Source organism: Oryctolagus cuniculus, chromosome 6 (genome assembly GCF_051225735.1).
Source record: "Oryctolagus cuniculus isolate XC-2025 breed Fujian yellow rabbit chromosome 6, ASM5122573v1, whole genome shotgun sequence".
In the NCBI taxonomy this organism is placed as follows: domain Eukaryota; kingdom Metazoa; phylum Chordata; class Mammalia; order Lagomorpha; family Leporidae; genus Oryctolagus; species Oryctolagus cuniculus.
The window spans coordinates 4,769,661-4,791,284 of NC_142872.1; the positions used below are offsets into that span (position 1 = coordinate 4,769,661).

The 21,624-nt window shown below is 53.7% G+C and overlaps 1 protein-coding gene across 7 annotated transcripts in view; it reads right to left on the reverse strand.

Moving 5' to 3' along the window:
* The window catches only part of EPB41L4A (erythrocyte membrane protein band 4.1 like 4A), a 214,476-nt gene that overhangs the window by 178,157 nt on the left and 14,695 nt on the right, over positions 1-21,624 (reverse strand). Inside the window, exons 1-3 of one of the 7 annotated variants that reach the window (XM_089334776.1) lie at positions 15,913-16,068; positions 15,381-15,464; positions 15,032-15,125 (exon numbers count right to left, since the gene is read on the reverse strand). The exons of 2 other annotated variants lie outside the window; for them this stretch is intronic. Coding sequence is in view for 1 of the 5 variants with exons in the window: in XM_089334774.1 (XP_089190900.1) it covers positions 13,982-13,984 (3 nt within the window). In the remaining 4 variants the exon portion in view is untranslated. Of the gene's footprint in view, positions 1-13,981; positions 14,003-15,031; positions 15,126-15,380; positions 15,514-15,912; positions 16,073-21,624 lie in introns of those variants that run through there. 4 more of the 7 variants (XM_089334778.1, XM_089334775.1, XM_089334777.1 and 1 more) reach the window with 4 other exon arrangements.

Sequence of the window (21,624 nt, forward strand, 5' to 3'; positions counted from 1 at the left end):
GTGGGCCCCTGACCATGGTGGTTCCCTCTCCGCTGCCACCACCCAGTGCCCACTGACTGGCTCTTTCCTACCAGCCAGCCCATAGCCTTTGTCACTCAAGTCCACTAACACAAAACACTCCCTGGCACTCCCTAAGTCCCTGCACCCACCCCCCACCCAGTCTCTCCCCTGCTCTCCCAGAGGACACAGCTCACAGCTCAGCTTCCACTGTCCCCAACTCCTGATGTTCCCCTCCTCGAGCCCACGCCAGACCCCACCCTTCTGCCCGGCTCTTGGCTGCCATGTCCCCTTGACGCATTTCACCCTGCGGTTGACCAGGAGGTCTCTGTCACATTTGATGCCACCAGCCTCGCCTGCCCACTGCTACTGTTCTGCTCTTTGCTTCTCTGGAATGTTCTGGTCTTCCCCGCTCACTGGCAGGTATCCCACCAGTATCTCAAGCCTGAACCTCCCCCTCCTCGTGTCCAATGTCCTGTCACTAATGAACCTTCCAAGTTTTACCTCCTAAATATTGACACCAGTCCCTTCCTTCCCACGCCAAGTCCCGGATCAATTCAGGTCCGTATGTCTTGCCTGGAGCACTGCCCAGCCCCCTGCTTCTGGGCCAAACCCCTTCACCTCACCACCTCCGCCCCCAGCAAGATCAGCTGAAATACACACACGCCCTGGGAACCCTGCACCCTTGCCATTCCGGCCCCTTCTCCGCACTCACCCCTGCCCGCCATCCCACAACGCTAAGCTGCTGTCCACTCTGCTCTTGTTCTCGCAGCTTGATCTCCCTGGAAGTCATCTTTCCTGTCTCCCTCCCTAGGAAGTCTGCTTAGCTTGGTCAGTGCAGCCACTGCCCACGTGCCACTACCTTCGCAAACGCCAGATGTGCAGGGTGCGGGGACGCGTCCCATTCGCTGTTGTGTTCCCAGTGGGCAGCGCAGCAGAGGACGGATGGGGTGCAGCAAGTGTTCCCGGTGTTGCAGCACCGTAAAAACAGAACTGGCCTTACCAAAGCAGCAGTTACTGAGATTAAAAACATCAGATGGGCTCTGGAACACCAGCAGGGCTTCGGTGAGATTACAGGTAAACAAGGGTGGAGTTAGCACAGGGGGCTGAGCCACTGCCCAAGATGTCCTTGTCTCACGTCAGAGTCCTGGGGTTCAAGTCCCAGCTCTGCTCTCCTCCAGCTTCTTCTAACACGCAACCTGGGATGCAGCAAGGACCACTCAAGGACTTGGGTCCCTGTCACCTGCAGAGAGAGGCCCAGATGGAGCGCCAACTCCTGACTCTGGCCTGGCCCAGCCCTGGCTGTTGCCAGCATTTGGGGAGAGAACCAGCAGATCCTCTGTGTGTATGTGTGTGTGTGTGTGTGTGTGTGTGTGTCTGCAGCTTTCAAATGAAATAAACCTACGGAACTTCTCCAAGCAGGCAGACGCCGTGATGAGTCATGAGAAGACAATCTCACTCTTCGTTACGGCTGCAAACAAGACTACAAGACCCAAATTACCACCAATAGCACACTCCACTGTTCTCATTCCATGGATTTCCAGAGGAAGGCGTTCCTCTTGTGCGGATCCTGCCCAGGACCAGGAGGGATAGCTGCATAACCAGGTCCAGCTGTGACGTTTCTTTCAAGAGCGGACAGGATAATCTGACGAAGGTATGTGCGAGTGACATTTGAAATAGCCAGGGCCCGTGACCTTGTGTGCACGCGCTGTTTACAGTGAACAATGCAGGATGACATGCTTCTGGTTCAACGTTGAGAGATGCCGAATCCATTCACTGAGAGGTTTCCCTATTGAGATGGGCCAAGGCCCAGGGCACTTAGTATGTTTTAGAGCTGGGATTTGATCACCACTTGCTGATAATAATGAATCCCATGAGCTGTGCTGGTAATTTTTCACTGGCGCATTTAACATTGGCACAGCTCTCAAGGGAGTGGCGTTATCTCCACTGGACAGAGCAGTGGCGATGAGAAATGACCGGCTTGCCAGGGGAGGCAGAGTGCAGTCAGAGACGCCAGGGTGAGCGAGAGGACCCTGAGCACGGTGCCGAGTCCCATTCCAGCCCGGAACAAAGGCCATGGCGCACGGGCAGGGCTGCTGGCGGCCAGGTCCCGCAGCAGCCTCTGACCCCTGTGCCTGCCGCCTCCCACAGCGACCCCGCCCCCTCCACAGCAGGGCTGCTCCTGCTTCAATTCCCTACAGTCCTGTCCTCCAGGGGTCACACAACGGTCTGGATCTATAGACAGCATTCTATATCTTTCTTGGATTTTAAAGGAATTTTCCCTGTAAAAATATGTCAACTTGATTTTTGAAACTGTTGTAAAGCACATGCAGGATGCTCTACCATGCCAGTCAGAGGGCCGAGGCCCAAGTCTGACCCACCCACGGGCGCAAGGCTGCTGTGTGGTCTTCGCCATGCCTGCTTGCCTCTGCCAGAATTACCACCAGAAGCCGCTCCCACTGCAAGCCAGCGGCTGGGAGCAGGAGACGGGAGGGAAGGGAGCAGCAGCCGCCTACCTCTAGACTCTGGGGCCATCAACACTGGACAAAGCAGCCCAGCGAGGCTGCAAGGCCACACCGGCTCAAGCCAGCCAGCAACACTGCCCCGGAGGCGGGAGGTGGGGGAACCTGTTCTGGCAGGGGAGATGACCAGTCAACAGTGACACTTACTGACAAGCGCGATCCATGAGGAGAAACCTGCAGACCCAGGTGCGAGGAAATGGAAGCACGGGATGCACCCCGAAAACCCTCTCCCCATCACACGGGAGAGGACAGGGAGACAGCAGGTGGCAGTGCCAGGACCAGGACCCAGGCTGTGGGGCCGCTGTCCCAGGATCGGGACCACTGGCTTCAAAGCCATGTTCTTCAAGAATAAAACAAAACGGCAGCAGTCACCAACCACAAAAAGGCCCAAGGCTCGATTGAAAGACGGTACCCAACTTACAGCTTCATGCACAAGTGCTCGAGTGGATGCTGACACGGTTTCCACAGCGCTGCGATTACACAGGCTTTTCCGTTTGGCCCACGTCCAGAAGCTGATTAATACGTGCAGAAGGGAAGACGTTCCGCTGCTCCCTTTGTGTGCAGTCAGCGAGCAGAGCATGCACACACATGTGCAGCCCGCGGGGCAGAACTGCCCGCAGAGGACAGCCTGAGTGTGGGGCGAGCGCTCGGGGCCGGCGCAGCCGGCAGAAGCATCGCTGTGCAGTAACCTCTCAGCTGAAGGCGGACACGGCAGCCACGAAGGAGAGCGTCCACCCAGGCTGACGCGAGCGGCGGTGGGCGGAGGGCTGGGCACGTCCTCCTCGGCCCACAGCTTCCAGGAACAAACTGAAGCCCTCTGGAAGCTTGGGACTCAGAGCCATGGACTCTCGTCACCCAGAGCTGTGAGTTTATCTTAAAGCGGCGTTATATGAAACAGCTCCAGTTAAAAGGAGTAAGTACTTTGACAATTAAAGATGAGGAAAGGGGTAAAGTCTTCCAGGTAAGGATGAATCATGCCACAGGCCATCATCTGGGTTACATAACAGAACAGTGGCAAACAGGCCCCAACAGGTACATCTCTGAACAGTTCCCGTGACCCCGACAGGAGCACGCCCCTAACACGGGTACCCTCCACGAGGTGAGCTTCCAGTGCAAGGTCCTCTCCGGGCTTTTTTCTTCTTTAAAAATGCAAGTAAACTCCACAAAGATTGGCCTCCATTTCTGCTGGGGTGGAGAGGGGGCAAGATTTTCACACACGATTTTTCTATCAGGCAAACCCTGCCCTGCAGGGGGACAGGCCAGGGCTCCCCTGTGGCTTTCACTTCTCACCACCTCAGAAAATGAGTTAGAGGCGGATAATTTTTAAAACATAGTAAGATGAAAAGCCTTCAATGAGCAATTACAAGCACGCTGAACAAGCCAGGAGAAAGGCGTCACACCCGCTGCGCCCCGGCAGTGGGTTCACTGCTGGCTGGCAGTGCCGTGCAGGCCTGGGCCGGTCCAGGGCGGGAGTCTGCTTTGGAGAACACATGGGGCCTCCTGAACCTGCTCACCGTACTTTGCTGTGGGCTTGAGGGGCCCAGGGCCTTGCTGAAGGGGACTGAGGGACCCTGAGCCAGGAATCTCTAAGGAGACCTATGTCCCCGGGGCTGGATGACTGACAAGGCTGGCTCTCGCCTCACTGTGAGAGCAGCAGTCACCAGGAGAGAAACCGGTGAACTGGATTCCCTCAATAATCTTTCCTGCTCCACAAAATACTCTGGAACGAGGAGGAAAAGCTGAGCTACAGCAGACAGAGCAGACTCCACGTCCACACCGAGGGCCCTGTCCACACGCCAGCAGCCTGCTGCAATCAGCAGCCCCACAACAGACGATACGTAAGGAGACCTTTCCCAGGAGGACCCAAGATGTCAAGTGCACAAAGTCCACACCATTAGCAGGCGAGGAGATGCCGGTGAAACCACAGTGAGGCAGTCCTGGAAATCTAACAGGACGGCAGTCAGGGACAACAGCAAATCCTGGTGAGGAGGTGCACACACAGCTGGTGGGCTGTGAACTGGAAGTCACTTTGGAAAATAATGCGGCAGTTTCTGAAAAAATCAAACATGCAATTGACATACAACCCAGAAACCGCATGGAATGTACCCAAGTGAAGGTTTATTCTTTTAATCTGAAAGCAAAGGGACAAGACTGAGACCTCCTAAAGCTGGCCCACTCCCAACATGCTTGCATTGGCTGGGGCTGGGCTGAGCAGAAGCCAGGAGTTGGTAACTTAATTCGAGGTCTCTCACGTGGGTGGCAGGGATCCAACTACTTGAGCCATTACCTTCTGCCTCCCAGAGTGTGCATTAGCAGGGAGCTGGAACCAGGAGCGGAGCCAGGACTCAGACGTAGGCCCTCCAGTATGGGATGCAGCATCCCAAGCAGCATCTTAACCTCTGCCCCAAACACCTGCTCCCCAGATTCCATTTCTACACAGACAACCTACACAGCAATGTCTCAGTAGCTTTATCCGTGAGGCCAAAGCCACCATCAGCCCAGATGTCCTTCCAGGTGAAGGGTCAAGGAAGCCATGGCCCACGCATCACGCGCTGCTCAGCAGTGAAAGGATACGAGCGCCTGAGCCAGGCAGATGCCTGCGAGGGCCTGCAGGTGAGGCCACTGCCCAGGGAGGAGCCCCGATTCGGCACCCTTGCCATGCTAACCTGATGGAGGGAGAGAACAGGGCAGAGGCCACCAGAGCTTAGGAAGTGGCCACAGAAGGACAACCTGAGGAGCCCACAGAGCTGCAAATGCCCCATGTGTGGCTGGACCACGCCAGACCCCGGTCACCAACAGGAAAGAGGGAGATGGAGGCAGGGTGGCCCTGTGCCACATCCTAAGAGTGCATCACAATGCCGTCGATGTAATTATATTTACATGAAGATCACTGAGCTGCTATGCCCTGGCTGCAAACAGCCAGCACCCAGCGGCGACCCGTGGGGAGTCCGGGTTTCGTTTACTGGCCGTGTTTAGCTCTAGCAATCAGCGATTCACCAGTCCCAGCAATCTACCAGCTGATATTCAGTACAGAAGGAGCACCCAGCAGGCCTGCTGAGGCCAATGATTCCCACGGCCACTCTCAGCACGGCGTCGGCCCGGAGCCTGCAGGCCAGCTGTCAGCTGCTGCCATCATCATCCAGAAAAGGGGGCTCCCACGCCCCCTGGCAGAGTGGCACGTCCTGTGTGGAGGGGCGGGAGGCTCCCTGTGCTCCAAGGAACAAAACCCTCACAGGCCAGGCTGTGCTGCCTTCCACACCCCATCCTGGGGAGGACTGTGTCCAGTGCCTCTCATGGTTACAGAAGCAGATTGAGCGCTCTGCTATATCGTGGTCACTCCTAAGACTATGAGGTGGCCCAGATCAGAGGACAGCTGCCCAGCCCTGCAGCCTGCACTTCCACCATAGACTCCCGGCATGCCACAGGAGTCAGGAGCTCAGGAGCTGGAATAACCTGAAAAGGTAAAAGATCCAGACCCTCAGGACAAACCGTGAGGTCTCAACAATGCAGATGAACTGTGTTAAATGAGAAGCCTAAGGGAGTTTCCTGGATTAAACAACACAACTTGTAATGCACGGAAACCACACCACACAAACTAAAGCAGACAGATGGAGGAGGGGGCAGGGGGAGATGAGCAGCACAGGAGAAGCCAGCATCGTCTCCCCGCCCCAGACGCCTCTCCTCAGCAAACCCTGCAGCCACGCTGCACAGCCCAGGGCGCCTTCCATGCGTGTCCTCTAAACACAGCTCCCTTCCTCCCGCATGCCGGCCAGTGCGGGAGGAAATGTGGCTGTTTAAACGGCTGGGGCGGGGTGGGGGGAGCTGCATACTGGAGCCTTTCTCAGGGGCATGGTACGTCTGCTTCAAACCAGCACTACCTTCGCATCAGAGGCTGAAGTGGAAGGCCTTCCGCTGTGCCATGCTCTGTAGGTCACCTGTTCAGTGGGTGGGTGCGGGCAGGTGCGTGCAGGCACACGGATGTGCACAGGTGTGGGTGGGGCACCCAGGGCTAGCACCACCATCTTGCTCCTTCAGTCTCTGCAGACACTGGATCCCCAGGAGCCAGCACCCCGGGGCAGCCAGACCAACTCTCAGCTTTCAGTGGGCAGCAGTGGGGCCCAAGGAGCACGGGCCTCCCCCTCAGACACTGACAACCTTGCTTTACTGTCAGAACTTGTTAGGAACTTTCTATTGCGTACTAAACCTACAAGACTGTACTCCCCATCCTGCCCACATAGGCAGAATCTCTACATCCACTGATTACAAAATAGAACTTTGTATCCCAGCTTGAGACAAGGGCATGAAAACATCCTTTGAAACAGGATGAAGGTCTGAAGCGTCCTTTGTAAGGGCATTTCGTGAAACCAAAAGTCAGGTGCCCAGAGACCAGAGCCAAGGGTCAGTGAGGCCCGGCATCAGGGACAGCAGCTGTGACCGAGGGAGAAAGGTGGAAAGGCGCGTGTGCCCTGTGCGGCGTGAGGGGAAAATTCAGCCGTGAGCAGTGACCTGCAGAAGTTGGCAAGTCTCCTGGATGACCTGGCCACGCTGACCGGCACGGGTCAGCATCTGCCGTATTGTAGGAGACCTGGGACTCGTGCTTACCGGGGGGAACGGCGCAGTCTCAGCACCAAGTGTGACTGCCGTCAGGGCAGCTGCCCCCAGGACACGGCCAAATCCAGGCTCAATCCCCTTTCACCAAGACCCGTTAGTCCCTGTAATCGTACAAGATTGAGAGCGGCACCTTGAGCTGCCTGCTGCTCGAAGCACTGACCTACTCGTGCTGATGAAGGCTAATTTCAGGAAACTGAAAGCCACCCAATCTCTGCTTTATGATCTTTGATAGGAGCACAAAGCTTAGAGTCAAAATCATCCACCCTTCGGAGCAGTTACTGCCATCAACTGCAGGGGAGGTGAGGGCCAGCAGAGACCTGGTCCCTGGGGACACATGCAGGAGCCAGGGACCAGACATGGAGCCAAGAGTACCCAGCACTGAATGAAAAATGCATGCAAGCAAATCCCGAGAGAAATGCAGGTTAAGAAGTCCCGAGAGGCAGCCGTTTAGCCTAGAGGTTTAGGATATTCGTATCTATCATCAGAGGGCCTGGGTCTTACTCTGAGCTCTGGCTGCTGATTCCAACTTCCAGCAGACACACACCCTGCAAAGCAGCAGGTTACAGCCAAAGTAACGGGGTCCTCGCCATCATGTGGGAGTCCTGGATTGAGTTATGGGCTCCTAGCTCTGGTCCAGCCCAGCCCTGGCCAGAGCAGATTTGTGGTATGACCCAGGAGACAGGAGATCTCTCTCTCTCTTGCCCCGGCTACCACCTCTCAATTTTCTTAAAAAACAGTGACTGAAAACAATTATGGATCAGTGAGAAAAGTATCCAAGGGTATCTACTTACCTACATTTAAATAAAATGTCTCCTCTCTCCCATACTCTAAATGTCAAAATAACTAAAACAGTAGCCAGGAACTGACCACAGCTGTGCACTTCCTGTCCGTATGCTGCCACCTGAACTCCTCTGACAACAGGTGAACTTGTGCGGGAAGACATGGCTTGAGTAGATAATCACCAAGGAAGACTTTTGTCTCAAGTTCTCAGAGAATAAGCTCAAAGACCAAAAAAAAAAAAAAAAAAAAAAGACGAGTTCCAGAGAATTTTCAGCACATACTCATTCAAAGAACACAGTCAGGGGCTGGCGTTGTGGCCCAGAGGGCTAAGCTCCCTTCTGCGATGAAAGCATCCCATATGAGCACCAGTTTGATCCAGCTGCTTGCTAATAGCCTGCGAAAGCAGTGGAAGATGGACCAAGTGCTGGGTCCTGCACCCACGTGGGAGACCTGGATGGAGGTCTAGGCTTCTCGCTTCGGCCTGGCCCAGCCCCAGCTGCTGTGGCCATTCGGGAAGTGAAGCAGTACATGGAAGATTCTCTCTCTCTCTCTCTCTCTCTCCCTCTCCCTCTCCCTCTCCCTCTCCCTCTCCCTCTCAGAGGAGTGAGCCTCTGATAATGTAATTAGTACAAAGCATGGAGAAAAGATTAAAATGCCCTCAACTAGTTTTATGACATGGGCATAACCTCAGTACTAGAAGCAGTCAGAGAAACCAGCCCCTACACACACAGGTAAACTAATGTACACACATGTGTGCACACAGAAACATATGCACGTGCATGTGCACACACACACACACACACACCCCTCAACCACTTGTCTCCTTCCTGAGGGCCCCAGTAACTTTGCCCTCAGCCCTTCACAGACCCTTCCCCCAGGCTGGTGGGGCCGCACGGCTTCAGGTCACAAACATTTTTTTTTTTTTTTTTTTTTGACAGGCAGAGTGGACAGTGAGAGAGAGAGACAGAGAGAAAGGTCTTCCTTTGCCGTTGGTTCACCCTCCAATGGCCGCTGCGGCCGGCGCACCGCGCTGATCCGATGGCAGGAGCCAGGAGCCAGGTGCTTTTCCTGGTCTCCCATGGGGTGCAGGGCCCAAGCACCTGGGCCATCCTCCACTGCACTCCCGGGCCACAGCAGAGAGCTGGACTGGAAGAGGGGCAACCGGGACAGAATCCGGCGCCCCGACCGGGACTAGAACCTGGTATGCCGGCGCCGCTAGGCGGAGGATTAGCCTAGTGAGCCGCGGCGCCGGCCCAGGTCACAAACTTTTCATTCAGGAACAGCTGCCAGGCACTCCCACCATGCTTCACAGCTCTCGGAGCGGCTGAAGCAGCGGCTGGGGTTCTGGAGTTAGCACTGGGGATGTTTATGCGAGCCCGAGTCACCGCACCCTGGACCGTGTCTTTCCCTCAGACCCGCCCAAGGCTGGCCACGCCATACACTTGCAGAATCCAGAGCTTCTTATCTTGGAACTGCCACGGAGGGATACAGCTGCCACAGGACATGAAGTGACTGCCGGTCACTCACCAGGTGTCCGCTGCGGGAGACGATGCATCTGACGGGCATCACCTCTCCCTTTCCCCACCACTACAAGGTTGTACTAATAGAGTTCAAAGCTTAAGGGCCTTGCCCAAAGCCAACCCTGGAAAGCACTGGAATGTGAGCCAAGATCTGTTCACAGCCCATATCCCCAGCCAGCTCCTGGATGCACGCCACACAAAGCACACGGCACCAACCCCAGCAGAGGAGCCATGTTCTGGAAGCGTGGATGGGGCACCTGGCAGAATGAGCAGGGCCGGGAAGGCCAGGTCACAGAAGCAACGCCCAGGTACGTCCCGGAGACAGCGTGTGGCCCTGACACTCGTGTGCTGGGCTCCGACACCAGACACAGCAGGAAACTCTCTCAACCTTCCCTCTGTCTGGAGACTCACCCCAGGACTCTGTGGCCCCATTATGTGAAAAATAAAAATAAGTGAACTTTAAAAAGTTGATGAAAAAGAAACTTGTAAGCTTTCAATGACAGTAGACTGTAGAACATTACAGAAAGAAAAAAATGTGACTCAAGAGGCACAGCGTCTTGTTAAAACAAAGTCTGAATTTCTGGCTCTTCCAAATGGAATTATTAGCTTAACCCAATCAGATTGAAATCACAATGGGAATTTTCAGAATGACAGAAAGTATTTCAAGGTTTAATTTAAAGGCAAAACCCACAAGAGAACTGCTAAAACACTGAAGACCAATTCAAAGACGTTATGAGAGTGAGTGCTGCCCACATCAAAGAGAAAAACATTTATTTCCATTTATATGGAAGGCAGAGAGACATGGCAAGGTCTGGAGGAGGGAGGAGAGAGAGAGACGTACAGAGACAGATGGACTAAGATAAAGAGAGACCTGCATACTGGATCACTCCCCAAATGTCCACCATAACCAGGCCTGCATCAGGCCAAAGCTAGAAGCCAGGAACTCAATCCAGGTCGCCCGTGTGGGTAGCTGGGACCCAACTATATGAGCCATCACCTGTCTTCTCCCAGGGTCTGCATCAGCAGGAAGCTGGAATCCAAAGCACAGCCAGGACCCAACCCAGGCATCCTAACATAGGACGCAGGCGCCACAAGCAGCATCTTAACCAGCATGCCATGCCCACCCAAGAAAAACATGGCACAAACTGTTGGCACAGCAATGGACCAAGCACTGAAGTAAGTCCTGTCTATGAGACCTTGAAATTTTACACATGAAAGAACAGTCATCAGGTTGTGGTAGGACAAAAAGCTATGTGTCAATAAATAACATCAAATAATCTATGTACAGCAAAGCCGCATGTGAAAAAAAGATGGAGATAGCTCTAAAACTGCAATCCTGGTTGACACATGCCACACGGACAAAGCCTGAAAATACTCTGCTCAGTGAGAGAAGCCAGGCACAGAAGACAGCCCTGTACACCCACGATGTGACCTGCCCAGAATAGGTCATTCTAGAGAGACAGGAAGTCGGTCCCTCGCAGCCTGCCACTGGGGTGGGGAGTGGCCTTGGGAAACAAAGCCAATGACAGGGATTTCTTTTAGGAATAAAAGTGCTTTAAAATTGACTGTGGCAGTGGCTACTCAACTCTCTGAAGACAGAAAAACTAACACATTGCACACTTTAAAGGGTAAACGACATGTTACACAAATCCTACATAAAAAGCCCTTACCCCAAAATGAAAATACACACAACTTCACTGAATAAGGAGGATTTTGACTTAAAAATAGTATGAGTCCACACAGAAAAATAACCACAGATTTAATGTCACTAGAACATTTTTAATCTAAAGGCAAAAAATGAAAAATGTGTGGCCACAATTAACATAGCAGACCAACGGTAACTTTATTAAAAAATAATGAAAAAATGGTCCCGTCTGTCCAGCCCTGCTTGGAGCTCCTTTGTTTATTCTGTAGGAGCACAACAGCCAAGTCACAGTGGCACTTGTCTCAGGTTACAGACCCTCCCTGTGGGCAGGAAATAGCTGTCCCCCAGCTCTCTGCACCTGCTGGGAAAGCCACCCAGGAGTGCTCACAAGCCCCTGAAGGTGGGGCTGGTCTGGTTTGATCACTGCTCCAGCCATGCTGCTCTGTGCGGGGAAGGAAGGCACACAGATGAGCCCTGTGAGTGGCTCCACCTCTCTCTCCCTCCACGGCCTGTCCCTGGGAAAATGCACCCTGTGATTAAAAAAGAGGCAGATCTGTATCAGGCAGGGGCCAGCAACTCCAGCAGGGTCACCTGGAGGAAGTCTAAGAAATGGCACAAGAAAGCAAGCACAAGAGAGAAGCCAGCACAGGGTGCCCTTCCTGGAGTTGGGAACGAGCCATCAACTCTCCATGATGTCAAAAAGCCAGGAAACGCCCAGGAGAGCCAGTGTAGAGCCCCACGCCAATAAAGCCTCGGAACCCACCTTAAACTGCCAGCCTGACTCGTCATTTGGAGAAGAAAATAAATTCTACCAGCCGAAGCCCAAGCAAGCACTAAGAAATCCTCCCAGCAGCCTCTGTGCTTGGATCACTGACACTCCCACCTTGCTGGAATTAAGAGAATGCAATGTGTACCCTGAGTCTGAGAGGGCAGGCACCCCCAACACAGAACATCTCAAGGGAGACCCCATTAGACGAGACCCAAAACCCACAAGAAGGGAATGGATACTGGTCACGTTCAACCTCTCTGACGCGTTCAAATCCAAACGCAGCTTTCGCCTCTCAAACCATCAAAGACCGATCGCTCAGACAGTGATGCCCCAGCGCCCCACGCTCCTGGGGGTGACCGGCTCGGCAGAGTGTTTCTGGAAACCAGGACCACAGGCGCTGAGACCACGGCCCCACCCTCCCCCTCGAAGCCCTACTGCTTCAGAAATAAAGCTGTGAGCGCACAGTCAGCCAGGTAATTAGCTCTTTAATATGGCTTAATTAGTCCTTGCAATTACACTTATTTCTGGCTACTTTACTGAAGAACTGAACCCGAGCACTCGGAGTTTTAAGGCGTAATGGAGTCAAGCAGTGGTGCACGGGCCGTTGGTCACCCTCCCGGAAGCCGCGGCAGGGGCACTGGGTCCCGGCTGCAGACGCAAACCCCAGAAATGTCTGCTGAAGATCAAACAGCCCCTGAGTTGTAGGCTCGTCAGCCCCACCCACAACACCGCTCAAAGCGGACACAAAATATCTCCAGAGCAAACGACTCGTGTCTGATCCCAGGCTATCTCCAACAGGACGTCACAGCTGCAGCAAAGCATTTCTTTAGCTTAAAAATTAACAAAGTTGACTTTGGGAAGTCTTAAAGGCTTGCACATTTACAGCACCCATCTTACGGAAGACAGAGATTCTGTGGAGCCCAACACTGAAAACGGTGTACAGGGAATGGGATTTTCTGGGTAATGGAATGCTCCAGTTTGTTCTAATCCACAAGCGATTACTGGGCTTAACTGTCAGGCTCTGGCCTGCAGAGCACGTAACAGACTGGAGTGAGCACTAACTTCAGCAGAGTCTGTAGAAATGAGGGTTTTAAGCAGGTATCTTATTATTTATCCATCTATTTACTTGGGAGACAGAGTTCCCATCTCTGGTTTACCTCCCAAATCCCACAGCAGGCAGGACCATGGTCAGGCTAAAAGCCAGGAGCCAGTGGGCTCCCACATGGATGGCAATGATCCAGCTACTTGGGCCATGACCTGCTGCCTCCCAGGTTGCATTAGCAGGAAGCTGGAATTGGGAGCAGAGCCACGACTCAAACCCAGGGGCTCAGATGTGGGATGTGGGCATCCTGATAAAGGGGGCCAGGCACCTGGCCAAGGGGCCCTGAACATTTGCAATTTGATGGCTGTTCTGAGCTGCCAGCACCTCATCCAGCCATTGCTCATTGGTTCCTGCTTTTGACCAGGCCTAGCCTGTCAGAGACTCATTTGAGCACCCACCCACACACACACACACACACACATACACAACTTCCCTATGTAACACAAGCATCATGTTAAGCCACTGCTCATTGGTTCCTGGCTGAACCAATCACTTTTGGGCTCTGCCAACTCCTGGATTGGCTCACATTGTATGCTTCATTAGCATAACCTTGATCAACACATGAGCCTCCTCCTTTAGAAACATAAAAACCTCTAGTCACAGCCTTCACTAACCACCCCCAAGAGACCCCCTCCTGCCCTTTCTAGCTCTGCTCATTCTTTGTCCACGTGCCTCTTGCTTTGTGGTCAGGAGGCAAAGAACACAGCCAACAGGAGAAGCTGTAACACAGACGCAGGCCACACTCCTCCATGACCTTGCAGGAAGGAGAGGCTGCGACCCAGAGAGCTGCCTCACGTGGGGCTGTGACGCAGAAGCTGCGTTGTAGACTCCTGCTACAGTCCCCAGCGGCACCTTGCCTGCTCTGCCAAAGGCTCACCCTGAATCTCGTTTTAATCCTATGCTCAGGATCAAAAACATAAGACACGTCTCAAAGTTCAGGTTCTGAATTCAGCTCCTTGGTCGGGACCTTGGCGCCAAGCAGGATTGGGAAACTGGACCAGGAAGAAAGTCCCTGCCCCTCCACGCTGTCCTCACCATGACAAGGTGCCTTCAGGGGGCCCCGCCTTAGCCAAGAAGGCAAGAGGAAAAGCTCCCACCTGGAAACCTCACGCACACACGTGTCCACCTGGAGAGCCCACCACGCCCCAAAGACACGGCCCTCACCTGCAACACAGAAACAGGAGGAAGCAGGCATCCCCACACCGGCACCAAGGGCAGCACCACCACAGCCACCCAGGCCCAGCAGAGGCCCCAGCTGCAGCACTGCCCTGTGGCTTGGTCAGGAAGCACCTCGGGCTCTTCGAGGCCACACCCTGCAAATCTGGGCCCGCAGGCTCCCTGGCCTACCCCTCTCAGACTCTGCTCAAAAAGGGCTCCAGGCCCACTGTGACATCTGCTGGCACCAGCCTCCAGTTCTGACCTGGGGGACCCCAGCTTCAAGCAGAGGTAAAGGCAGGATCTCCTGGGGCAGACAGACCACCAGGCCTGGGCCCACACCCCTAGTGTTCAGGTAAAGAAGAACCACCTGGAACAGAACCGCCCTGGATGGTGCCAGGTGGCAACACTTTGAAGTAACTGTGTTAAATAATTTGCAAGTGTTCCTTTAAGTTGCAAAATATTTACATCTGGGGCAACATGCAGTTTCTGTGATTTCAAATAGGTTCTACCTGTACATGAGGCTGTGCCTCAGTCAGCTCCACTGGCTGTCCTGTTATTACAGTGCCAAGGCACTATTAACAGTCACATTGAAGAGAAACTAGGAGATTAACCCTAGGAGAGCGATTCGGAACTCGTGGTGCACACTTTCCTAATCTTCTCTTTCCTACTGAAAAAAAAAAAAAAAAGTGTGAAAAGCAACCCCTCTGGTTTTTAGGAATAGGAATGGAATATGGAAGTGAAGCACTTCAGTCCTCGGTCTGTGCCTGAGAAAGGAAAAGCAGAGAAAGGAAACACATGGTGTCACAATGCAGTCTGTTCAGATGCAGCGTCTGCCCGCCCGGCTCGCCCATCTCCTGCACTCTGCGAACTTCTATGCCAAACAGGTTACTCCAGTGTCAGGCCCGGGACTGCTCCATCAGCACATACCTCCACCAGTCAGACAAACTTCCACCTTTAGAAACTCCTGGACACGGCCCCTCCTAAGCCGGCAGAGGAGAGACTGCAGTACTCCTGGATGAACCTGGGGAGCAGAGGCTGCAGCTCAGGAGCTGTGCCAGTGCAGAATCCGGCGAGCAGCCGCCACGTTTCTTGGAAACAAGACCCAGACTTCTGCTACTGCTCCTGCGACACCAGGAATCATTAAGACTCCAAGCCCCAGAAGTGCCCCTCTAGGGTCCACAGCACAGAGACACAGAAATGCCAAGCTGTTTCAGCAGAAAGTCACAGATCATTAAATTAATTCCCAATGCAACAGGGCAGTGAACTAAACACTTACCCTCCTGGCATCTGGTTACCGCTGGCCACTTTTCACAGAAAGTCTTCCTTCCCACCTCTTAGAAGGGCTGGCGGTTCAAGGTCACTGTTTGGAAATTCAACACAGAGCTGATGCCAGCCAGAACCATCCTTACCTGATACACACGTGGGGAAGTGGGGGTGAAGCGGAGGTGGGGGGAGCCCAGGTGGCTCTCAAGCTCTGCTGAGAGCCTGAACCAGCAGGGGAGTGGTTCACCTCGAACCTGGGACCCCAGGAATCAGGATCTCTGTGGTCAGTCATTTCCAAGGCTCCCCCACTGTGCATGCAGGAGTCAGCACCACAGGGTGAGGGGGAGGGCGAGCGTGGGAGGGTCAGAGTTGGAAGAGCCAGCCGGTGAGGCTGCCTGGCCCTGCTGTGACCCCCGCAGTGAACTTGCAAAGAGCTGCCCCTGGCGTCTCCTCCACCTGCGCAGTGACCTCGTCCAGGGCAGCCCACAGCTCCCTGCTACCCCCACTCCACCACCCGGGCACCACCTGGGGTGCCGACAGCTGACCTCATGACAACCTGCTTGGTGCCCCAGCTCGGACAGAGCCCGGATAGCCTCAGCCAGCCAAGGAGCTTCCAGGGCCCTTACTCCTCCTCTTTAACCACCACTGTGAGTTCTCAACCATAAACACACACCAAGGAGTCAATTATTGGTTTGTGGGCCTTTGAGGCAGTTGGTTCTCAAATTAACTTAATGAGCTGTGAACTCCACTAAAGTGATTTCTTTCCCCAGGAGTGGTGCTGGTCCGCACAAGAAAAAAACAACGTCTAGGGCTTAGCAGCAGGACAAGAAAACAAAACAAAACAAAGTGCAATCATTTGCAAGCAAACTAACACTTTCAAACATGAGAACATTATTACATTCAAAATTTTGACATCCCTATATTAGGAGAGATTTGAACTAACATCTTTAGTACTTTAAAATATAATGGATTTTATTTGATTTTTGTTTATTTTTTTTAGAGAGAGAGATGAATAGAGAGAGAGAGATCTACTTGCTGGTTCACTCTCCAAATGCAACAGCCAAAGCTGAGTCAAGGACTACAGCCTGGAGCCTGTAACTGGCTCCTTGTCTCCTCCCACACATGTGGCAGGAACCCAATTCCTTGAGGAATCACCACTGTCCCCTCCAAGGTGCATTTTAGCAGGAGGCTGGAGTTAGGGATGGAGTGTTGAGGTCGATTCGTTCTGAGAGGAGGAGCGTGGTGGGGGCGAGAGGTGCAGAGTCACCACACAGACCCTGGGAGTCGGGTGAAAGCAGGCCAGAGGCAAGCAGCCTGCAGACTCGTTTATTTCAGTTGGTACAGCAGCTTAAATAGCCAAGGCAGCCAATCCGGTCAAGGGACGGTTTATGCCCTATCCAATCACAGCCTGTTGCCAGGCAGTGTCCGAAGCCATCCAATCACAGCCTGTTGCCAGGCAGGTTCCGTTGCCATGTGGTTTCCAAAGCCATCCAATCACAGCCTGTTGCCAGGTGGGTTTCGAAGCCATTCCTGAGTAACTGACTCTCCCTTGCCAGCAGCCATCTTGGCATGGCCTTCTCATTCCACCATATTTCCCCCTTTTCGTTTATTTTTGAGCAACGGGAGGCATGATTCTTGGCCATACCATTGTTGACCCCGTTTCCATGTGGTCTCTGTACGTGGCTGTGCCTGTCTTAGGTTGTCCCCCAGGGGATCTTACCCGTCATTGACTAACCAGCCCTCAAAACTGGAGACCACGGGATTGCTTGCTCAGATTGGGGTAGGAATGAGGAACAATGGTAATCAGAAATGGCATGACCGCACACAGGCTGTGGGCCATTTGAGTGGCTGTCCAGAGCTAAGTGGGGTATAAAACAGTAGTGGATGAGGCTATGGGCAGTTTCTAAGGGTCGGATGATAGGGCAGGTGCGTCAGCTAACAAGGCAGGCTCTCAGTCTTGTTCAGCTGGTTCTGGTTGGCTGTCAGTTGCAGGCTTGATGTTTCTGGCTGGTACCCAAATGGGTTGTCCTTCATTTGCATTCTCTGGAAAGACACAAGCATATCCTCGGCCCTTGGTTAGCCCAAGCCTTTTTACAGGCGTTGGAATCCAGGGCCTGAATTCTGTGTCCACTTGGAGGTTAAAGGCAAACATGTGGGTGGGATGGGGTCCAGTGGCTGCCCTGAGAGCCTGGGGTGCCCGGGACTGCCACAAATGTGGGAATCTTCACTGGGTGCGGGTGGGATGACCTCGCTTGGGTTATTGCCTCCACGTCCTCTAAGTTCATTCCACAAGTATTTGGTGGGGGGCTGACTTGGCATTGCTGCGCTGTGTGCTACATTGTTTGCTGTCATGTCATCTGTCTGAGCTCTCTCTCCCCAAGTCATCAACTGTTGCCCGTGAGGCAGCGGCCTGGAGCGACAGGCTCTTATCACTCACAGACTCACTGTGTTTGGTAATTTGTGCAGCTTCTGAGGGGGGGTATCTTTCCCACATTTGAGCACTGAAGAGCGGTGCACCACACCAGCTCTAGCCAAAGGAAAGACACGCACAGCACTGCTGCCATAACAAAACAAATTCCCAGCACCTCAGCGGCTGATGGCACTATGCAGGGGTTCCCTATGTTAGACGAACAGACAGTGGTGTATCAGGTCGTACGTATGTCCTGCGCTTAGTGGGGGACTTCCTTGATTCGTTAGGTCAAGGCCATAGGCCCACACAGTGTCTCCGGAGCATCATCTCTCTTGAATGAGGGAAGATGACTTGGTTCCGAATTCTGGGATGATCAGTCCCTTATGTAAATTTGCCAGGCGAACTGAAAGTAAAAGGAGGAGCAGAGAAGCAACGTACGCTTCTGGGCAGTGTGTGCTAATCTGGGGTCACTTAGACCAAGGACAAGGACAAGGAAAGGGCTTAGTAGGGGGTTCTGTGCTCACCCTCACAGAACCCAACAGCACACAAAACACCAAGGGGCCTACTTGCCGAAATCAAGGAGGGACCTCGCTGAGTCCAACACGCTGTCTCTCTCTCAGTCACGCTGGCGCACCAGATACTGAGGTTGATGTGTTCTGAGAGGAGGAGTGTGGTGGGGGCAAGAGGTGCAGAGTCGCCACACAGACCCCGGGAGTCGAGTGAAAGTGGGCCAGAGGCCAGCAGCCCGCAGACTCGTTTATTTCAGTTGGTACAGCAGCTTAAATAGCCAAGGCAGCCAATCCGGTCAAGGGGTGGTCTATGCTCCAACCAATCACAGCCTGTTGCCAGGCAGTTTCCAAAGTCAACCAATCACAGCCTGTTGCCAGTCAGGCTCTGCTGCCATGTGGTTTCCAAAGCCATCCAATCACAGCCTGTTGCCAGGTGGGTTTCGAAGCCATTCCTGAGTAACTGACTCTCCCTTGCCAGCGGCCATCTTAGCATGGTCTTCTCATTTTACCACAACAGGTGACACTGAACCCAGGTGCACTAATGAGAACACAGCACCTTCACTGTGAGGCCAAACATATGCCCACCTCCTGTGATGGGGTGTGTTCTGCTGATGCTGTACCACTAAGCACTTACAGTCTATGCTGGGGGTGGGCGCTGTAGCACAGCAGGCAAGCTGCCCCTTGACACACCTGCATCCCAGATCGGAGTGCCTAGGATCGCGTCCCCGCCCTGCTTCTGGTCCAGCCTCCTGCTAATGTGCACCCTGGGAGGCAGCAGATGATGGCTCAAGTACCTGGGTCACATGAAAGGATTTTCTGGCTCTTGGCTTCAGCCTGACCCAGCCCTTGGGAAGCAAACCAGTGAGAGGGGCTCTCTGTCTCTCTGTCTCGCTGCCTCTCAAAAACGAACCAAATAACTTAAAAAAAAATAATATAAAAGGGGTGGGTGCTGAAGATGTAAAAGCACCTGTTTCCAACCCCAAACTTTCGATAGCTAAGCTCTAGCAGATAGATTTGCGTCATGCAATGCTTGGCGTGAGAGAACACCACGGTCGGGCAACCATGCACCTGCTACACACGTGTGGTTTGTGGTGCCTCAGTAGGCAGGCTCCTCCCAACACAGGGTGCTTTAGAACATGTCATGTCAGGTTCCTATCTCAGCAGTGAGCAAAACCAGACATCCACAAGACGCAAGAGGAGGACTGCTATGTAATAAATCACCCCCAAACTGAATGGTTTAAACAGCACATGGACCGCAAACAGCGTCTGAGAGTCAGCATCCAGGAGCAGCGGGTAAAGCTGATCGGGGCTGGCTCCGGGGCGCCCATGAAGTCACAAGGGTCCATCGGCCAGGGGCGCCCATGAAGTCACAAGGGTCCATCGGCCAGGGCTGTGGCCCACTGAGACCCAACAGGGCTGGCGAGGGGCCTCTGCTCCCCACCACACAGGCCTCCCAGCTGTCAGGTCAGCCAGCATTCCACAGGGCAAGTGGTGTGTGAGAGGTGTGCAGCCACGGGGCCGTCTGACCACTCAGGTGCAGGACCACTCAGTGCCCCCGCTTTGGAAGCGGAGGAGGATCACAGAGCTGACGGCCATCGCTTACGCCACAGTGACCAACAGGTGTCAACAGAATGACTGAGTGTTCATGTCAGGAGAATTCCCAAGGAAACCGCTCACGGGGAGTCCCATTGACAAAGGAAAATAACCACCTATTTTATCAACAACGGACAGACCTGCTGTAAAAATGGAAACAATGGCTTTTACCAAAAAAATCCTCTACAAAAAGTTCATGACAAATGAACATTATGAAAAAAAAAACTATGCATGGACTTTAAATTTTTTGCAGCAAAATCTTTTAACTCCACTTTCCCTGAACTTCTGAAGTCCCCTCGTGTCACTGTCCTCTGCTTGGCAGGTGCATAAGCGAAGGGACAGGGAGACAGTCAGTCCTCATCAAGGGGGAGGGGAGGGCAGAGCATGGTGCCCAGCTCAGCAGCCTTCCTGGGGGCCGTCATCCACGGGGCATCCATCCAGAAAACAAGCCTTTAAACCCTGCCTGGAGCTGGGGACAATCAGAGTCGAGAGGTGCACACGGCTGTCACAGCACAGCCGCAGTACACCTGCCAGGAGCAGGAGCCCCAGCCCCACCGGGACAGCAGGTGGAACTTAGTTCCACCTCTTCCTGCATGGAATAGTCACTGTTATTTTAAAAAATAAGTTTTTCCCCAGTGGAGATAAAACACAAAAACAGGGGCCGGTGCTGCGGTATAGTGGGTAAAACCACTGCCCGCAGTGCCTGCATCCCATATAGATGCCAGTTGACGTCTTGGCTGCTCTTGCTTTCATTCCAGCTCCCGCTAATGCACCTGGGAAAGCAGTGGAAGATGCCCCAAGTGCCTGAGGCCCTGCACCCTCATAGGAGACTGGGATGAAGCTCCTGGCTCCCGGCCGCAGACTGGCCCAGCTCCAGCAGTTGCGGCCTTTTAGGGAGTGAACCAGGAGATGGAAGATTTCATTCTCAGCCTTTCCCTGTCTGTCCCTTCTGCTCTCTCCCTCTTTCTCTAGCTCCACCTTTCAAATAAATAAATAATCTTTAAAAAACACACACAAAAAATTTTTGCTCATAAGAAAATGGTCTTCCTTACATCTCCCAGCAGGCGGTGCGGGGAGGGCCCTCACCCTCCACGGTGAGCAGCTCCAGGGATCCTTCCCTCACTGCCGGCCCATCTGCGTGACCCACTCAGAACCCGGTGAGTGTTCACAGAACGAGACCGGACGTCACAGGTCTGAGCACGGTGGCTTTACCTGGCTCGGGCGTCTTCTGGAAGGAAGCAGCTAAGGAAGCCTGCCCTTAACAGAAAGTCAGTCTGGCGGCAGCACTTGACTAGAGACAGGGAGGGAGAGCTTAGCCCCCGGGAGAGGCAGTCTCTGACGGACTCAGGCACAGGAGGCGTCTGGGCAGACCCCTGAAGGGAGGGGAAGCCGGGCGGTTGGGGCCGGGTGGGGGGAGCGTTCTAAGCAGAAGACACAGCAGGTGCTGAGGCCCGAGGCAGAATCAGGCTACACGTGTAGAAGCACAGACGTTCCCCCTGATGACTTCGTGAATCTGAAGCGATCTGCTTCATTTATTGTCTCTAAAGAATTCTCTTCAAGAACCAACCTAAGTGCCTTCACGTGTCAAGCAGCCAGCCCAGCCCATGAACACCGTTTGGAGGGCAAGTTTCTCTAGAAAACAGACACCCTCTAAGGAGCACGTCTGAATCCAGCCTCCGTGGCTCAGGCGCGTCACAGAAAACGAGACGCCGGCTGCAGGCAGAATCGCAGTTAGGCAAAGCAGT